This window comes from Thermobia domestica, chromosome 3 (assembly GCF_964235325.1).
Source record: "Thermobia domestica chromosome 3, izTheDome1.hap1.1, whole genome shotgun sequence".
Taxonomy (NCBI): domain Eukaryota; kingdom Metazoa; phylum Arthropoda; class Insecta; order Zygentoma; family Lepismatidae; genus Thermobia; species Thermobia domestica.
The window spans coordinates 247,831,987-247,851,626 of record NC_137456.1 but is presented as its reverse complement, the minus strand read 5'-3'; the positions used below and the strand labels follow the sequence as shown (position 1 = coordinate 247,851,626).

The 19,640-nt window shown below is 36.8% G+C and overlaps 1 protein-coding gene across 1 annotated transcript; it reads left to right on the top strand.

Moving 5' to 3' along the window:
* Nucleotides 1-2,264: 2,264 nt before the first annotated feature.
* Nucleotides 2,265-18,392, top strand: LOC145681006 (uncharacterized). The gene is made up of 3 exons (XM_081752272.1): nt 2,265-2,422; nt 12,130-12,278; nt 17,178-18,392. Exons 1-3 carry the CDS (start codon nt 2,397-2,399, stop codon nt 17,333-17,335), a joined length of 333 nt encoding a protein of 110 aa, XP_081608398.1. The 5' UTR covers nt 2,265-2,396; the 3' UTR covers nt 17,336-18,392.
* Nucleotides 18,393-19,640: the final 1,248 nt, after the last annotated feature.

The following is a 19,640-nucleotide window of genomic DNA, read 5'->3' as shown; positions in this document are numbered from 1 at the left end:
AAACAAGTAGTAGCGGAACGAACGGAGTTCAAATTATCCTTGGTATACTTCGCTTGAGTGCTAAACGAATTTCATCACATTGGTCAAGTAATTAGCACAAGAAAGTAGAGAGGAAGAACGAACGTGTTAACAATTAATATCCATTAATATTTTCTCTACACAAGGATTGAAAAAAGCGTTTACATAATTGCATGTTTAAATGTTTCTCAAACTGTAGTCCGCAGAGCGTTTCCTAAACTATAATCCGTGAGATCTGTCCTTCTGGTTCTCTTAGATTGAAAATTAGTCCAAAGCAAGGCAGAAAACAGATCAAGCGAATTGCGATATTATATACTATCCCAAAGATTTGGAAATTTCATAAACGTCTTACACTCTCACTCAGGACTGACATTTTACGGAGTTTATTACCTTACACACTATGTAAAATATTTTTGATAGCCTTCCATTATTAATATAAATAATAATAATAATAATAATAAAAAGAACTGGTAGGCCTATGCAGTGGTGTACGCAGATGTTCGTCAAGTTCAGGTGTTTGTATCTACATATCTCATAGTGGTAAATGTTTATTTTTGCATAATATCTTGTTCAAGGGGGTTAAAATAGACAAATGGAATTTTAATTAATATCGTTTTATAAATATACTCATGCTTAAGACGTTATTTTAAAAAAAAAGATAAATTTACTTTCGAATGGGAAAAGAAAAGCGCGATCCGTAAACATATTGGGCCTTATTCAGAGTCGTTATTACATGTGATTTTTGACTAATCATTGAATCATGCAGTACTCAAGCCCTAAGTATGGCCCTAATCACAGTCAAAACGACTCTGCATAAGGACCATTATGACTAACGAAAGTTGTCCTCACTTGAAAATAATTTGAGAAACGCTGGGACATTCACTTACAAATAGGGAAAGAAGTATATTAGTGCTAGACTACTTTTCTCTGATGTGCAGTACAGTGGATGTTCGTGAGTTGAGTCCTAGTCACAGTACATGGTTTCTACGTGACACTAGACCCCACAGAAGGTATTTGAGATAAAACCAAAGTTTTCCATCCTGCAGCAAATATGTTGTAACATCCAAAATTTCTAGTACATATGCAATAATTGGGGGATGTGATAGCTTAGTGATAGCGAGTTCACCTCTGGTGCGTGGGATCCCTGATTCGATCCCAGATTGCATCAAGGGGGCTTTGTGGTGAGAAAAGCATGGATTTTCTTGACGCTTCCCCGTTTCCTTCCGCTTTCTTTCCATCATTTTATTCATATGATCATCACTGCCTTCTTTAGCCTCGGCGTACCTATAACAAGTGGGACGTTAAACTAAGAAATGTAATATAATGCTTTAGCAATGAAGGAGGCCTGGTTTTATTTCCAATGGGAGTACATACGGTCCAGTACAAACGTAATAGTCCTTAGCTCCAACAACACGATGAGAATACTACTTTAGCTTTAAGATTGCCCATACGAAAGACAAACACAACTGTATCTTTCGGTTCTTGAGGTTAGGTTCAGCCTTCCAGAACAATTAACAAACGGAAATTAGATTAGAATAGAACAGGCGGGCGTAACAGAAAGCATAACATCAATTGTTAAGTATTTTCAAGAGTACATTGTTATTCGAAAGTGCACTACAATGTTATTTTTTTCTGAATGATGTTCCACGATACAGTTAATTTTAAAGTTGTTCAACATATAGTTCAACGTCCTATTTCAAGCCTACAGATTTTACTTATATATTTCACGCCTTTGCACATATATCGTTCAATTTTATGTGAGCGTTTCATTTTTGGACCACCCTATGATGCAGACAAGCTGAGAATGAGAAATTTATATAAGAAATTTACTCCAGAAACAAAATTTAAACTTTTAAATAGTGAAACTAAAACCGAAAAATTGTAGCTCAGTTTAACACATCTATTATTTATCAAGAACGTGGTCGTGGTGTTTTCTTCAGTTACATCACACATAGCCCTTTAACTTTAAGAAAATATAATTTCAATTTATTTGTCATCCTTTGTTGTACATATTACTCATGACCATTACACATAAATCAATCGGTTACCTAAAATATGGAGGGAAAAAACCTGATACAAGAGAAAATTTCTGTTATTCGGAGTAAACCATGCTGGGGTTGGCATCTCTGTGATTCATATTGTTGTTCTCCCCCCAATGGCTTTCTTTACAGCCTATCACTGGCAGTTTCGGAAGAGACCTCTGACGAACGCGGGAAAAAGCTCTATTGAAGGTCACCTGGCACATGCGTGTTGCTTGCGAAGTGTCTCTCTTGCCGTCGAGCTGTGATCCGTGCCGGTCGTGAAAAGTGACAGTCCGTAACTTTAGTGACATTTTTGTGTATAATTGTTGTTATTTTGTTTAGTTTTTTGTGAATAAAATGGCAGACGCAGCTACAGAAACAAAGTAAGTGATTGCACTTTTTAAATATAGCGTACTTTCAGAGATTTTGTTAGTTAAGTTGGGTACTTTGATTTGGCGGGACTAGTCAAAATGGCTGTCGGGGGAAGTTGCACGCGTGTTCTGCTGGTATTTCGTTTCGTACCTGTTCTTTTTACGATTTATGATAAATGGGAAATTTGTTACAATCCGTAAAAACTTACACTTAACGCAGGTTGTAGGTTTCCGTAATATTCTTGGGTAAATACAGCTGTGTCTGTTGATGCCGGCTCTTAGGAACAAGCATTCAGTTTTTGTACTTTTTTTCTAAGTACTTCACAAGTAATGTGTTAGCAACTGTATGATTGCATACATGTTTATGGAGAATAAGTGTTTAAAATCACACTTGTCTCAGGCAAAACCCGTTTTGGTACATGAAAGTAATTTTCTGTTGCAGACGACGAAAGAGCAATTGGCGCCAATTGATAGCGTGCATGGTAGTCCAGATTCAAACAAGTGTTTGTGTAACTTTTTTCGCGCTAACTTGCAGGGGAAATTATGTAAGGTTAGCGGCCGCGTCTCGCTTTTGAGATGCCTTACACACTGAAATAATGTGCACTGCTTTTGGTCAGAGATTGAGAAAACTTACTTGAGCTTTTTGTATTTTATTAGTGTTTACTCAGCTGATGTGAACTTACGTTCTGTACTGGTTTTACACTAAGAGTTCGACTACTACTAGTTTTTCATGATCATATTTTTTAAGCGAGATAATGTAGGTTTCTGGGATGCTCTGCGGTTTAGCACTCAAGAGTTCGATTCTTCGCGTCAAATGATTTTTGACTATTGCATGATGTGTTTTTTCACAAGGATTTCAGTTTTTAAAACCATTTATATTTTGCTAGTAGTTAGTGCACGCGATTTTTTAAAAATACTTTTTGGCTTAATGTAAGAGGAAGCATGAAGTGATAGCTATACCGTTACAGTTGCCGCCCGTTTGATTTTTTTTTTTTTTTTTGTAGGGTATGATACTCGATTTCCGGTTGATTTCTCGTACTTGAAATCCCGCGTGACAGCATGAAGGTAGACTTTACATTTATTTTCGAATTATAGTATTGAAAGTATTGTTGAAGTTAGTATTTTTATTTACAACTGTTCGAAGCTGTGATGAAATGAATATTTATTCCTGTTACGTTTTAGTCTTAACTGAAAAGTCAGTGCGACATTTTTTTTTTTAATTTGGACATTATTATAAGATCTACGTTATGAAGTGTATGGATTTCAATAGGTATTCCTACTTTGTCTTCTGCGTTCTCTATATTTAAGTAAACTAACAATAACTATACAGTTTTTCTCATGCAAGAGCTGAGAAATTAGTTTCTTTGCACATGGTAACTTACACATTTCGCATTATTTCAGAACATACGGGCCGCGGTGGCTCAGTGATAAATCGTTCATCTCTGGTGCATGGGATCCTTGGTTCGATGTAATCCCACGCCAAGTGGATGTGTGCATGGATTTTCTCGGGGTTCTCCAGTTTCCTCCCACTTCATTCCCCTATTTCATTTGTCTTTAGCCTAGCCTGCATAAACGTGGGACATAAAAACTGATTTCATTTCATGATTTGAAAAGCTCAGTATTTTTCATAATCTAAATAGCAGCTTTTTACGCTTGGTTTATATAAATTTTTCCCCTATACACGCATATTTATTTTTTGTGAAGTTTGTTTGAACAGATTAACGGTATGATATTCGTAGCTAAATTTACTTTCAAACGATACAAACTTTGCCGTAAGATTTATTTTCTATACGGTAACGTAATTGAGGCGTTGTTTGACACAACTGAGTTGTACCCAACTTTTTTACATTTTGCTGAACATCCATATCACAACATGATTGTTTTTATTGATATAAATTATAATAGTGTAACACTAGAATTCCTGTCAGGTAGTAACTGTAGTGCTTAGCATTGTTGCGGTCGTTGGATCCGTTGACTTCTCTAATATGTCTCGAGGGATTTTCTTTGTATGCGTAGCTGGCAGACAGGAAGTGTTTCCGGATCTTCAGATTTTTAACCAGGAATCATCTGGATTTTTTCGTTACATTTTCATAAACTTAATGGTCGTTATCTAGCTCTGACCTTTTTGTTTTTTGTTTTATTTATTTATTTTTTTTTTTAAATAAATGTGTCTACGGAAACATTACAATTAGGGATGATAAACTTTGATAAGTCGTTGTTTGCAAACTGGTTATGGCAGCTGTTATGACTAAACTTCCTACTTACTGCTGTAAACCAGGAGTGGCCAACCTTTTTAGGTTTGAGGTCTGCTTACCTACTATGTACTGTACAGTGAAGTGATTTAGCTTTGGAGCGTGGTTGTTTCCCCAACTCCTGTGCACTCTGTGCGTGGAGCTCTGCTTCGGTCAATCGACCAAATTTTGTACGGAGTCTCTACTGGGAAGGACATAACGTGGCCAAATTTGCTCTCAACGTACCACAATGGAATAATCACCAGAACGATCCTTCCAGTGTTCGTTCGCGCCCGTCAGTAATGTGGTAGTTTTCATAAGATTAGTTTTTTTTTTTGACGCGAAAGATGTGTAGTTTGAGTGTTTTTACGTACATGATTAGGGGGAGGCTTGCAAATAGTATTTGACATTACTTGCTTGCTAATAGTCGACGTGTTCTTTCATTCATCTGAGTTATTTTCCCAATACAATGTGTTGTTTCGAATTAAATGTTGACTCTCCTCGGTAAGAGTGCACTTTGTGCAGAACATTCATAGGAACCTATACAATAAATAGCTCCATGTATCGTTCTAATCCTTTAGTAGAGGACGACTTATTTATTTTTGTGAAACTTAGATCCTTGAAAATGGAATTGAGTTGCTTTTTTGGGTGTAACATTCCTTTCAGCAGTGAGGCTATGAGGCGTGGAATCTAACCACATGCGATCCCGTCGGAAATTGAACCCGGGTCTCCCACGCCAAAGGCGCGTACGCTCACGCTTTAATCACGAAGAAGTTACCATGAATAATTGAATAACTACAGCCGGACATTGGCATATATGCAAGTGTCATTAGATAGCTTTTTTGTCAGGATTATACAAGGCTGTATAAAAGTGGAGTGGGAGAGATCGAGAAACCCTCACATGCGGTGTTTGTCCACCACGAAGCCCACTTGGCAGAAGCTGGGATTGATTCAGTGATCGCATGCACCAGAGGTGAACGCTTGAAATAGTTTCCTTACGGATTGTAGGAATTTTCACACTTGACTATTTTCCGACTGAATTATATTTTTGTTATTACAATTTGATATAGTAAATTATAACAGGATATTAGACTATGTAAATTTTGCTTCCATTGTTACTCAACAATGCTGAGGGGAAAGGGAACTGGAATATCCAGTCACGCGGACAGGCTTCGACATAACGCACATGGGAGAAATAATGGATGAGCAAAGAAAGTGGGACTTAAAAGTCCCGACAGTCAGAACAGGGTCTTAAATCAGTACTGGCTCCAGCACTATTGTAAAGAGGAATTTAGGAAGTGTTGTTTATTACTATGGCCTATGGAACCCGTAGGTTCAGTGCCGCGTTCACAAAAGCGCTAACTTCTATCCTTAGCTCCACTGACTTCTATCCTTAGCTAATTGCATCCAGTTTCTACTTTGTATTCCTATCTCTGCAAGATTTATCTTAATATTGTCCTCCCATCTGCGCCTAGGGCTTCCTAATGGTCGTTTTCCGATTGGTCTTCGAGTCAAAACTTGGAAAGCGTTTCTACTTTCTTCCATTCTGGCTACATGACCTGCCTACCTAGGCATTTGTTTATTACATTAAATGATAATCATATGGAGGTAGATCATACTTTGCGATCACATTAGAGTGAGGATTAACACTCGTGGTAGGCCTATGCATACCATTCCGTTTAGTCGACCCTGTAGATTGGTAGTACCAGCTGGAGTGGATCTGACAACGTTGTCCCGAGAAGAGAAGATACTCTTGGTCTGACATGTTACTTACGTTTGCGTCATCACAAGACAGACGTTGCGTTTCAGTTTGCAGTATTCGATATTTGGCCTAGTGATTTTTTTCCGACATCTTTGACGAGTTTATCTGTCCCTCAGTTTCAAGGTCTCATCACTACAATTCTTAGCAAATGTTCCGTTTTACGGTCGCATATTTTCCGTTCGTTGACTCGTTCAAGGAGGATGGGATAGGTCCGAATGCTAACCTTCATGAACTATAGAAGGAATTGACTTGTTTTCTAAAGAAAAAAAGTTTGCCCATCACCTATCTAGTGCGATAATTAATTCGAATTTAGTTGTGATATTGGATAGTGTTTTATTTGTACTTATTATTTTTCGTTTTCATTGTTATGATTCATGAATCTCGAGGCCGGCCAACGGGCAGCCGATAATTGGAATCATAATTGGATAATAGAGATTAGCAGCCCAAATGATAGTGCAATGTTTCAACTATCTGTAGGTTGTATATTTAGTATACGCGCCTTTGGCTTGGAAGACGCGGGTTCGACTTCCGGAAAGACCTCATAGTTCGGATCCCACGTTCAGCTGTAGTTCACGTCTCTCACAGCCTCGCTGCTGTACGGGACGCGAACTTCAAATTCAACCCAACCCGATGAAGTACTGATATAAATTGTCGAAACAGTATTGTTGCACCAGTTTTCGGCAAATTCCTTCGAGATGGACGAACGGATATCCGAAAAATTTTTTAGTATCTAGGTGCTATGAAATGGCGTATATCGTTGGAATACTTTTTTCTTTTTCGAAGGGTGCCGTACTTTCTTGTCTACGTCATACCTTAGTATATTTCCTGGTCATAGTCTAACACACTTTACTGCAGAATTTCATATTACTTTCTAAATTTGTGCGAAGTTGTTATCTTCTGTTTTTAATTAAATAATAGAGGAACTAAATTAACCGTGGTAGTAAAGTTTTTGGATGACTTAATGTAGTTTTCCATCTCAGTTTGCATTTTCTCGGCAAACTCTAATTAGCACCACTTTCATTTTTTAAGGTGCCCTTAATTTCAGCTTTAAAATAGTATGTTATATATAATTTTTAAGACAGACCCGTGACGTGAATATTAAGGTATAATTTTCTTGGGGGTTTGAAGACAGAAGATTTAGATAATATTTTTTCCATGTTAGATATGTGAAGGGTTCAAGGCGTGACTAGTCCAGTAATATCAACCTAAGACCTTAGAAAATCTTACGTTAAGAGGCTAGATGTCCTATTTTGCTTTCGAAATTCCCGCGCTTTGTACACTGGTTACAAGTAAATTATTGTATGTGAAGCCAAAGTATGTTAGTTGCTCAATATGTGCGTGATGTGTGCGTAAATTTCCATCTTTCGTATTTATAAATTAGCTTATGGCATATTTTGTTGTGGGAAATGCAGTTTCTCCATCACGCCCTTGTGCTACCACCTTCTACTGAACGTATTGATGCAAGAACGTAAGTTTTCCATATGTCGTGTGGCATGTTTAGGAGTTGATTGCTTCTTGTTTATTAGTTTGCTGCATTTGTTTCTTTCGTTATCATATTTTCTTTTAAATAGGAGAGCAAAATTTTTGTTCCTTGGCTCTTGATTTTGGAGAATACGACTATTACGTCATCCCACAGTCCTATTGGGCATTTGCATGCACTTTCCGAGATAACCAACAAAAGAAATAATTTGAAAGAAGTTATAGCTCGGCTTCACGTTTTTGTCCCATTATGTCTACTACTCATTCGTACAGAATTTTGTTAGTGTTTATGTACGTACTGTATGATACAGGTGAAGATTAGATGGATATTAGAAATCCCACATTTTTTGCAGATTTCCGCAAAATTCCCTTTTATCCCTTTTGTAAGCAGTAATGTTTAAAATTCCACGAAATGGGATTTTTCTCTTTCACATGATTGTATTAGTCTACCTCGTAAGTACTTGCGTCATCTGACGCTGGTAATAAAGCGGTTTCGGTAATGGCTACTAGATGGCGTTAGTGCAGTAGTTGCTGAGCACTACAGCCATCTGCTGGACGTTTTATATAAGATTTCGTATTCTCTGATAAAATATCTCAGGTGCTGTTTCAAGAAATGTTACGTGTAAGAAACCCCACTGGAAAGAACATTTCTCAATACGTGTGTGTAGGTGGATGTTATATTCAAGCTTCTGACAAACTTATTCTGAAGTATTTCAAGATGCAATTATGTTTACTTTGTCGCTTGCAATATTCATGTATTTAACAGTTTATTAATTTTTGGCTTTAGCACAAAGAAGCTAATAAAATTATGCTTACACTTTCGATTCAGTTTTTCCATAAACTAATTTTTTCTCTTCAAGTTTGGATGGTTTAATTTACAAAGTAAAGCAAAAGTTGCCAGAAATTGCGTGAACTTCACACTGAAATACCCTCCTCACATCTCGAACCGTCTAGGTCTTTTCTCATTCGTACGTTATAAACCGAGGAAACATGAATGTGACTTATTGATATCAAAAGTATTTTCTGCATATGTACGAGTGGTTCAAAGCCAGAGCAAACTCATACTATCTCCGCTTTTTATTGATACGCAAATTGAATTAAGTCGCTGTATTTCTATCTCGGTGAACTAACTTGGACTAGATTAACTACGTACTCTTTTCAATTTAATAGTGTGTAGACTAGTCATTTCACTTGTGCAGTTTGATATCTTCTTGCTCTTCTGAAGTCTCTTGAAATATTCAAGTATGTAAGATCAGTACTACGAATTTTCATAGGTTTCTTCCGTGGCTGTGGTAGAGCGTTCACCTCTGGTGCATGGGATCCTTGGTTCGATCCCAGCTCGCGCCCAGTGGACAATCACCGTATGATGGGTTTTCTTGGAATTCTCGTTTCTTCCCACGTCATTCCACCATTTCTTTCATCGCCTTCTCCTTTAGCCTAGCTGGCATAGCCATGGGACGTAAATCTTAAAGATTTCATTTTTTCCGTGGCTAAGTCATCTTTGTAATCGTGTCCCACGTGAGTCCAGATGGTCTATTTCTCTCGGATGCAATCCTGAAAGTCCCGTTCTTTATAAGTATAGTTGCAGGTGGATGTTAAGACCAGACTGACTTATTTCTATTTATATATAATTGAATAAATAGAGCAAATCTATTTCAACAAGAAAGTCCTGTTTTTCTTTTCGAAATAACTGGTTTTTTCAACACTGTTTCGCTCAATACCCTGTGCACGGCCACCCGAGATATTTCTCCAGTGTTGAACATTTATATATACGTATGTAATTATTCTTATTATTTTGAAAATAGGTCCTGTAGGATTTCGTTACTTCATTTGGTTTTGTTATATTTTCACTGTATGGAAATTGTGGTGGCTTAGTGTGTAAAGCACCCTTATCAGTAAGTCAGGCGGTCCGGGTTCGACCATCCGTTGGAAGATAAAATTTATTCTCGTTGGATGCTCATTCAGTCCCACCCCCAATTCTTTACTGCTGGAAAGTATTATAGGCCTGTTGTGGATAGGTGCTTTGTAATAGGCTAAATCAGACTGATGATAAAAGCAAGTGGATTATGGAATAGGAATGTGGGAGTATCCCGAGAATGCCTGCGGTACTGTTTTCCACAACAAACTTGTCCTGGAAACGAACCAGGGACTACGGGCTAGAAGTTAGCGCCCTTCCTCAGAGCCACCGTGTCTGAGGTTTTGAAAGCATGACTAGAGCAGATTATACGCGAAAGATGAAGTGAACATACTGACAATACATGTAACAAGGCTTGCAACGTAAGGTTAAATGCAGCCAGTTTGTTGATGCTTACCTTATGCATAGATCATGGTCTCGAATATGGCTTCGTACAACTTACCTGTTACTATCCTGTGATTAGAAAGTATGAAACTCTTTAAAACAAATACTATCGACATCGCGTTGCGGTGAACTTATGTTTGTGTTCGCAACGCAACTTTTCTATGCAACAGGACCATAAATTCTCGTGATCTGTTCGAAAGTCTGTTTTATCTACAATATTATTAGAAGTGCTGTCTTTTTCCATTCTTTTTATTTAGGTAATCTTGCAATTGAAGACTACCAAATTAGTATTTTACAGGTTGGGGAAACTGAATGTGTTCAGAGATATTAGCACCCTGTTTTGGAGTTTCGATTCATTGTTTTAAATGTTCTATTGTTAATATAAAGCAGTTTCTGCATTATCCAATAATGAAGTTCACGTGAAAGAAAATTTCTTGTAGAAACACCGTGGTTTCTGGCGTAAAACCTTGCTGCCACCCTGTTTTCCTTAATTTAAATCCACCAAAAAAAAAAAAAAAAAAATACAACAATTATTTAGTCAACCTTTGTCCATTACCACAAAACCATGTGAGACGTCACAGACGCACTCACATTTCACTTTTTTTTACATCGTCGTACGTGGCATTAAATATCACAGCTTTTACTAACAAAATGCATTGGTGTTTCTTTCAATATCGGCTGTGTTGAAGTAAGGAACTTAAAACCTGTTTCTCTCTCTCTTCTCAAGATTAGACTGAATAGTGATTTTCGTGTGACGTAAAAGACATGGAGGTTAGACATATTGAATACTTTATTCTGCCCAAGAGCTGATGGAATAAATTTCATTAGAGCGGTGAATATCTTTCTAATAATCATCGCTTTGTAATTTAACGGCCTGTTCAGAACATACCGTGTGTTGCAGCTGACAGTAAGGTATTTATATTACAAAAGCCAATCGTTTCGTGAGGGGTTACGGTGGCTGTGGTAGAGCACTTACCTCGGGTGCATAGGGTTTTTGTTTAAATCCCCAGTCAAGTAAGCTTGTGACAGTATCGTGTCCGCTTGGTTTCTCGGGTATTAGTTTCCTCCTACCTTTTTCCTTCCAATTCCTTCATTTACTTATCTAAATCATCTGTCTCCCTTAGCATAACAAGCATAATCGTGGAACGATAGACTGAAATATTTAATGTTTTACGTATATTATCGTACGTATAGTCTTCGGTTTTATTAATGTTTTTTTCTCTTTGTTACACAGGCATATCTTATCTATTTTTGTAGTAAATACACATAATTGAACATCTTTATAAGGGAAGGTTCCTCTTCCACTTTCTGCAGGGGTTCGGAATTTCTCGTTGCTACATCGCAACAGGTAGCCAGATATTTCAGTTGAGCGATAGGCGTTGGGCGATACTTCGCCTAGAAAAATGACACTTTCTAATCTGCTTTCTGGATTCAGATCTAAATTTTGTTCCCTGACTGTCTTTATCTAGGCCAGACCACTTGTAATTTGTGTACGAAGGTTGTGTCGGTGGTTACAAGTCTACCTCGGACGTACTGATTTTTTTAGTGAGAGATGCTTTCTGGAATGTTCTTGATTATTCCTTTGTATGAGTAGATTATTATGGATTTATTATCAATTTTAGTATTTTTTTTTTTAATTAGTACCTTTCAGTGTCAGGTTTACAGTTTTAGTGCAATAAAGCAGAGTACTATATTTCCAGTCGCATTCGCTTCTAAACATTTAATCTGGCGATAGGCATTTAGCCTTTACTTTGACAATTGCCGATCATATTTTGACCTAGCAAATTCCATGCTTTGCAATAAAATGTAAATTACTTTTATTTAATAAGTTTTCTTCAGTATTTGGAGAAAAGTGCAAACAATATAGGCTATATAGCTTTTGAGAGATTGTGGTGTTGCATTTTCCTAATGTTGCCGAAAAGCACACTAATTAAAATTTGTTTTTCAGGGAAACTACTCCCGCAACCCCAGAGAAGGAGGTTGAAAAGAAAGAGGAAGCAAAGAGTGAAACGAAAAAAGTAGAGAATGGTGATGCACCAAAGGAAAACGGAACAACTGAGGCAAAGGAGAAGGCAGCGGAAAACGGTGAAGCAACAGGTACCTATATAGTTTCTAAAGGTGTTAATAATAACTGTCTACTGTATGTACTGAATATCTTAGAGAAGATGGTCGAAGTATCATGATAACGGATGTCATGATGCATAATACGGAAATTTATCAGATTATTTGTTTGAATTTTAGGGTATGCTGAACTATAGAAGAGAAAAAGCGTTACATAAATATGTGTTAAGTACAAGGTCCATACTAAAAGTAGCAACCGTTTCGTTCTAATTTCTAAGGACAAGGAAATGCAGGGAAATAATTTGTTTGATAACAAGATCTCCCTCTTTATTGATACACAATTGCCATCGCTCCCTTCATTTTGTGTAACATGTGGCATAGTAATTTTTGGGGAGTTGTTTCAAATATTTGAAAGTAACACTTCCCAGGTATGATCTACTGGCAAAATGGCGTCCACAAGGATAATCCTTTAAATTTGTGAACAACCGGAAGTTCATTACTGTGATCGTTCAATAATGGGGTCATATTAACACGATTTGGTGGTGCATTGTCTATGTTGAGAATGACATTGTCATTTGCCATTTGTGGTCGTTTCTCAGTCAATTTTGGTAAAAGTTCCGTAATATTTGCCGTACTTCACAATGAATATAGACATAAAAGTATGTCGTGCCAAATTAAGAAATTCATTTTTTTCCCTGCTACTAGACTTTGAGTACATTTCTTTTTCTACTCTTCCTATTACCTTGTAATTCTCTCGCGACCCCTGAGGGGTCCTGGTTTCAGGTTCCAGACAGCCTGACTTAGTAATACTGCTTTTGTGATTAGCTAATAATTTGGTCTATAGAGCTCGAAAGGTTAAATTAGGTCCATAATGCTATATCTATTTTTAATCTACGAGGTAACGTGTTACAACACGTTTTTATCTTATAAAATACTAGCATTAATTTCCAGCTCCTCTGGGTTAAATTAAGGTGTTCCGTTAGTCACATTTTACTATTACCTATAGCGCTCTCAGTTTTCGATGATTTTTATACTTCTCACCTCTCCTCCTCCCCATGTTGCGTAGCTGAATTTAGATTTAAAGGACATCGGAAGTGTCACTGTTTATCACAGCAACCCCGGAAACTATGGATTCAGCTCTAATATGTCATTTTCAATGATTTTTATGTATCTCCCCCACTCCTCCCCATGTTATGGGGCACAGCATTAGAAGGTAATTGTTCATTTCGGCGATCCCGAAAACTATGAATTCGACACTTATATCGTTCAATTTCGATCATTTATATATATATGTCAGATGATGCATAATACGGAAATTTATCATGTATAATACGGAAGGATATATATATCCTTCTTCCCCATGCTGCGAGGCACGACATTGCAAGTGACACTGATAAGGGTAATTTTCAATCATTTTTATATATCTCCCCCAAGCTGCCTGGCTGAATTTAATTTAATAGTCACTTTCAATTTTATAGTATACATTTCAATATTGCTTAAAGCATCAATGTTCGTTTGTTCCTCTTGTTTCTATATTTGCAATGTTCTGTTTATATAACCAACAGTAAATGCAGGGTAGTAGGTCACATGTTACGAGAATACTATAAATGTTTCTATTCAAAAAGACCGTTCCAAATCTTACTGGCATGAAGTCTGGAGCGCAGTTTACGTAATTGGGGGTAGTTAAATTGATTCACAGTGTGGACATTTTTGAAAATACATTTAACTTTGTTAACATCTTTTGCAAAGGTACTGTGCTTTATGAAGTTCGCACAATCTGTTTTAGACAAATAGATCATACTTATTTATTACCTTGTATGATATTCAATCTAAAGGAAATTGCATGGAAAATTTGCCTTCATTTTCAGTGTTCACAGGGGCTTAATGCTTGGTTGATGTTTACGATTCTGCAGATTTTATACACGATGCACCAAGTTTTGTTGTTTCAGCGGAGTTCAAAAGAAATATAAAACCATGGAAGTACGAGTTGGTCCCCTGGCAGTGGTTCTATATCAAAATTGGCCTTCAATTTGACCACGAAACATAAAAGGTCATGTGTAGATATAATTTCTTTCCCGTAAAGGGAGTTTTCTGAAAAAAATGAGGTGTGTTGATAAATTCTTGTAGTCGACATATGATCACTTCTGCACGAAAAGACTTAGTTTGATATTTGACAAGGGTGAGCACGCTATGACCAAAAGCTGTAGTGGAAAATGCAATTAGAAAATTGTGTGAAAGTCCTTTGTAAATAGCGACAGTGGCTCGTTTAGATTTAAGGATTAGATTTCTGGGTTTTCAACATCTATAGCTATGTTAGCCCGTCACATATGACGATCCTCGACGATCGCACTACCCAGAGAAGTTCGGTAGGAAGGAAGTGGCCATTATTTGAGGTACCATTATCACGACATTTGTGTGAGTGAGGAAAACCTCAGGATGTCTTGCCTGAAAACCCTTTTGAACTCTCAGGATGTAACTGTCGGGAATTGAACCTGGGACGAAATGAGTACTATTGCTTTAAGTTAGTGTCAAATTGAAGAGGATAAGTGCACCGAGGTTTCAGCGGAGTTCTTCATGTAGTGATTCACAATTGAATGCACGATATCCCCATTTATTAAGTTTTGGTATGGGGCCGCTGTGGTTCGTTTGTAGACGATTTACTTTGAGTTTGTGGGGTTCTTAGGGGCTGGGTCCTATCTCGCGCCAAATGGAGTTGATGGTGGAAGATCATCATCTACGTGGGCTTCTCAGGGTTCTTCCACTTTTTTTTCATTCCACTATTTCACTCATTCTAAACGTTGTTGGCTGCTTTAGCCTCGACGGCATAGTGATTTAAAGCTGAAAAAATTAATTTCATTTTGTAAATTACTGCTCAATTAAGGAAGCGTGAACAATCACCAACAGATGGGAGCACGTTTTCCCAATCTTTCCAGGGTGTTTTGTAGGGAGCGAATCAAACTCGTGAGATGGATTTCGACACTTCGACCGAGGACAAGCTATAACAAGACCAAGAGAATAATTCGCCTAATTCTATACGAAACTTGCCAACACTTAAGTGTTCAAAAACTCCCATTTGTTTTAGCGTCGGATGAGTTGTAAATAAACTACATATAAAGTGGTGATAAGAGAAGATATTGAGTTTCCCAGTTCCTGATAGAAATTTCTACTGTATAGCACTCCAAGAGAAATTTTTTACTATCTAAATTTCTACGTCTGGTAAGCAAAGCAATAAAGAACAAATAACTGGTAGACAAGAAAAGTTTCGGAGTTGGGGAACTCAATTGATTTCAAGTAAGGATGTGCTTCAGAGCTCAGTGTGTCATCGTGCCGCCATGTTAATTCTCGAATTGCTCTCTACAATAGATAATACGAAATAAGTAACCATTACGCGTATTTCTCTGGTTATTGATACAATTTGTTTTTAGCCAAGGTTTCGAATTGTCTCTTGAATTTCGCTCCAACAAAATGTTAGAAAAATAGAAACTTGTTTTCATACTTCAACTTTTATTCATCTTAAGAAGTGAATATTGTCACGTGGGAGGGGAGTAGATTCTGAGTGGTAGTGCTTATCTGGTGCGTGGGGTCCCTGCTTCGATCTCCGTCCGAGTGAGTGTGGTGGACAACATCGTGCCCATTTGTTTTCTCAGTACTCGTTTCTTCCCACAACCTCGTTCCACTATTCACCCTGCCATGATCATTTATTTCCTAACTGGTTATATAGCTGAATGCCATATAAATTGTATATTGTAGCATATTCTCTGATAGATAATTTTCCCGGATGACGTTTCTCGCAATTAATGTATTATCCAAACTTGAAATGAAAGTCTGCGTCTCGCAAATGTTGAAATAAGCATGATTTGGTACAAATGGTGATATATTATTGCAGTAAGTAAATACTGCGTCATGTATTTAAATACATAGATTGTGATCAGTAGCATTTAAGTTGACAGTGCATCAGTTTTGTTTGCTATTTAAGAACACATGGGGTAGGAAATGTGTTTGCTGTACAGTAAATAAAATTCTCACATTTCGCAACAAGACAGACACACGATTTGCGAACAGTGCAGGATTCCTAATCTCTTCATAAGTGCACCTAAAGAAAATTTGTTGCTATCTAGAAGAAATGTGTGATGATTCTGTACTTGCCAGTTTTTCACAGTAAACATGGTGAGTTTGTAATTCCATACTAAGATTTCGTTTTTTTTTTTTTTTTTTCGTTTTTAAATTATGAAAAGTTTAATATATGCTTCTACGCGTAAGATCGCAAATAACAAATATTCAATAGATCTTGAACTTATCATTCACTTAGCGGTCTTGAACTGCGAATCACTCAGTTAACTGACGATGGTGTAATGTATATAGATTGTTTACCCATAAGGTATTTCCTTTGTAGTAAGGTTTTAGTTGAATAAAACTGAACCAATTTTTGATATTCCGTAAAATTCAACCTTCCCGTATTCTCTGATCCAGAATCCAGTTATTTCATAGTCATTCACATATCTTGTCACATTACACAACAGATTCTTGAGTGATGTGTTTCAGGTTAAAATATGTCAGCGTATATTTACATCAGTTTGCTGATTGATTCGCGATTGAAGACCGCTAATTGAATGATGTGAATTATGGAGGTCTTGTGATCTTTTAGAATTAAGTATTAAATTAGGGGAGAGGGAAATCAATATTGAACTATGAACTTATCACAAGATGGACAGAGAATTTCATATATTTTTTATGTAGCAACAAGTATTCTTTAGATGCGCTCTCGAAGAGCTGAGGAGTGTCTCTATGAACTATTCGCAGTGTCTAACTTGGACGTCCTGTGGTGTAGTAATTTACTGTTACTGCAGCCTCTTGTCAATTAGTAATTGTTCATTATAGGTTAATGCTGAAGGTTCGGCTTAAATTAATACAAATTTGCATTTGATTTCTTTTCAGAAAATGAAACCCCCGCCACTAAGAGGAAATCGGAAGGTGGTAATGCCACTGAAGACACACCTCCAGAGGGCGTAAGTCCTGAAAAGAAAGCAAAGCTGGAGGAGAAGCCATCTGAAGCGGAGGCTCAAGCTAATGGCGATGCTGAGGCCAAGGCTTAAACAAATCTGTAAAAATATGAAATGGAACTTTTCATCTTTCAACTCTTATTTAAATTGTTCAGTCATCTGTATTATGAGTGTGTGTTCTTAGTGGGACCAAGTTTTAAGGCATTAGTTTTCGTTGAAAAGTGCACCCATAAAGATAGCACCGTAAATGTCTAAATAGATGTGATTGTTAAACAAGGGCCACATTCGAGAGACAAAATATGTTAAAGCATAATAAAAGGAAAATGTGCATTTATTTGAGTTATAATTTTTTAAACATTCCTATGTTGTAAATCTTGGAACAGAATGATTGTGGTCCTTTCGTAGAATTAAATCAGTATTGTTTCCCTGGTGGAACTTGTACAAATAACCTCGTGTCCTTAAAGAGTACAAGAGTAATATTAAACCTCCACATTGTGTTCGACAGCATTTACTATACATGGTGCTGAGGTGCATAGTGTTAAGTGTTTACATCGGTTTGAATTTTTGAGTATCGAGATGTGTTTAGATTGCAAGAGGTTTATTTGGTGCATTGTCAGGTCACAGCACTCATTGGTATGTTTTTGAATGTATAGTGACTGAGCACTGTTGAGAAGTGCTGCGTAATACATACATTTTTTTTTTTTTAACTGTCTGGGTATATGTAGATGTTTTAGTGATAGAAATCATAAGAAGTTGGTTCTGGTTATTTGTTTTGTAAGCATAAATAAATTTTGTTCATAACGTTGACGGCACTTCGAGATATTTGCAGTTGGATTCGGTGATACCCAGACGTGTAATCTACTAACAAACAGGAAGAACAGAAACATGTACGCATTTACGACATTCAGGAAGTGTCCAAGTCTTGTCTTCCTATTTCATTGATAAAATATTTTGAAAAATTGGGCATTATATTTTTAGACAATTTAAATTTATTGTGGTTGATAAGGGCAACTTTTTAATTTTAAATAAAGAAAAAGCAAAAATGTGTTCTTTTTTTAGAAGCAAGCATAGGAATAGGTAGTTCTTGAATGCTTCCTGCTTGTCAGTTTCGTTACCAGTTGAGTAAGAAAATAAAAAATGCATAAGCATATTTGTTTTTTGTATTCTTTCAATACATGTTTACCAGAATTTTAACCAAAACCCGAATTTGGCTTAAGAATTACCTTAAAAGGGATTAAAATTGAAGGGTAGAGGGGAAAAACACGCCAAGTCACATTTTTGTAAATTTTTCAGGAGAGCTCTTTTAAAGCATGGACAAACCGGGTTCTTCCTTTTTTTTTTTTTTTTTTTTTTTTTTTTTTTTTTTTTTTTTTTTTTATAAATCTTTTAGGGAAATGGGATCAAGCTGTTAATTTCGCACTATTGGTAAGATGCCGCCTTTAGCTGTCTGAAGGGACAAATATCTCAAATTCATTTAATTTGGACTTGGCGTGTTTTTCACTTGTACGCTTCAATTGTATAAAATTTCTTAGCATCAATGAGAAGTATTATATCCAAAAATGTTTTTTCATTATTCATAACTGTATTAAAAAGATACGAACCTCAGTAAAATATCACGTTCTGAATTTATTACATCAATATAACTTAACGTGATTTCTTACACAATTTTGCGCAACGTAGTATTGGTTAATAGACAAAGCGTTTTTATGAAAGCCGTGGTTCCCAACCTGGAGAGCGTGAGGAGTTATCAACGGAGCGCAAGTCGCCAACAGAAATAAATACATGTACGTTCGTAATTACACATTTTGTGAATGATGTAACAAGCGTTAAATTAAGTACCGTAAGAATTAAGTAATTACTACAATATAATACTGCAATATTTATTTCCAGCGGTAGTCTTGCTGGAAATATTAATTGGTGAGGATATAGATCTTCTTACCATTATTTATAATTAAAAGTTTGAGATGAATGCTGCATTTGAAATCGCAGGAGGGGTCGGAGTACGTATGACCAACGAAAGTTAGGCAGTGACCAGAGGAACGAACTTAACTCATTTGATTACGTTAGAAGTGTGCACGGCCCGGAAGTTTTAGCCTGACTCGACCCGAGTCTGAAATATGTTTTAGTATTTAGGCCCGCGAGTTCATGTGATAATCAAATAAGCTCGAATTACAGAAACTTTATAATTTACGCAAAATTATTTTTATCTGCAGCAATTAGAAGTTTTATTTTGATGTTGTGCTTTAAAAGTTCTCCAGAAAGAACGGTCCAAACGTCCAATATAGTTTTACAGTACATTTACAAAGTTAGGCCCGAGAAATATGGTTGTATGTTTAAAAATTTACGGCCCAGGCCCGAAGTGATACATACTTTGTAGGTCCGAGCGCGTGCAGACCTG

Coding starts and splice junctions, on each gene's coding strand:
- LOC145681006 (XM_081752272.1), top strand. CDS start 2,397: ATGGCAGACGCAGCTACAGAAACAAA. Junction 2,423..12,129: donor GACGCAGCTACAGAAACAAA/GTAAGTGATTGC, acceptor TTTGTTTTTCAG/GGAAACTACTCCCGCAACCC. Junction 12,279..17,177: donor GGAAAACGGTGAAGCAACAG/GTACCTATATAG, acceptor ATTTCTTTTCAG/AAAATGAAACCCCCGCCACT.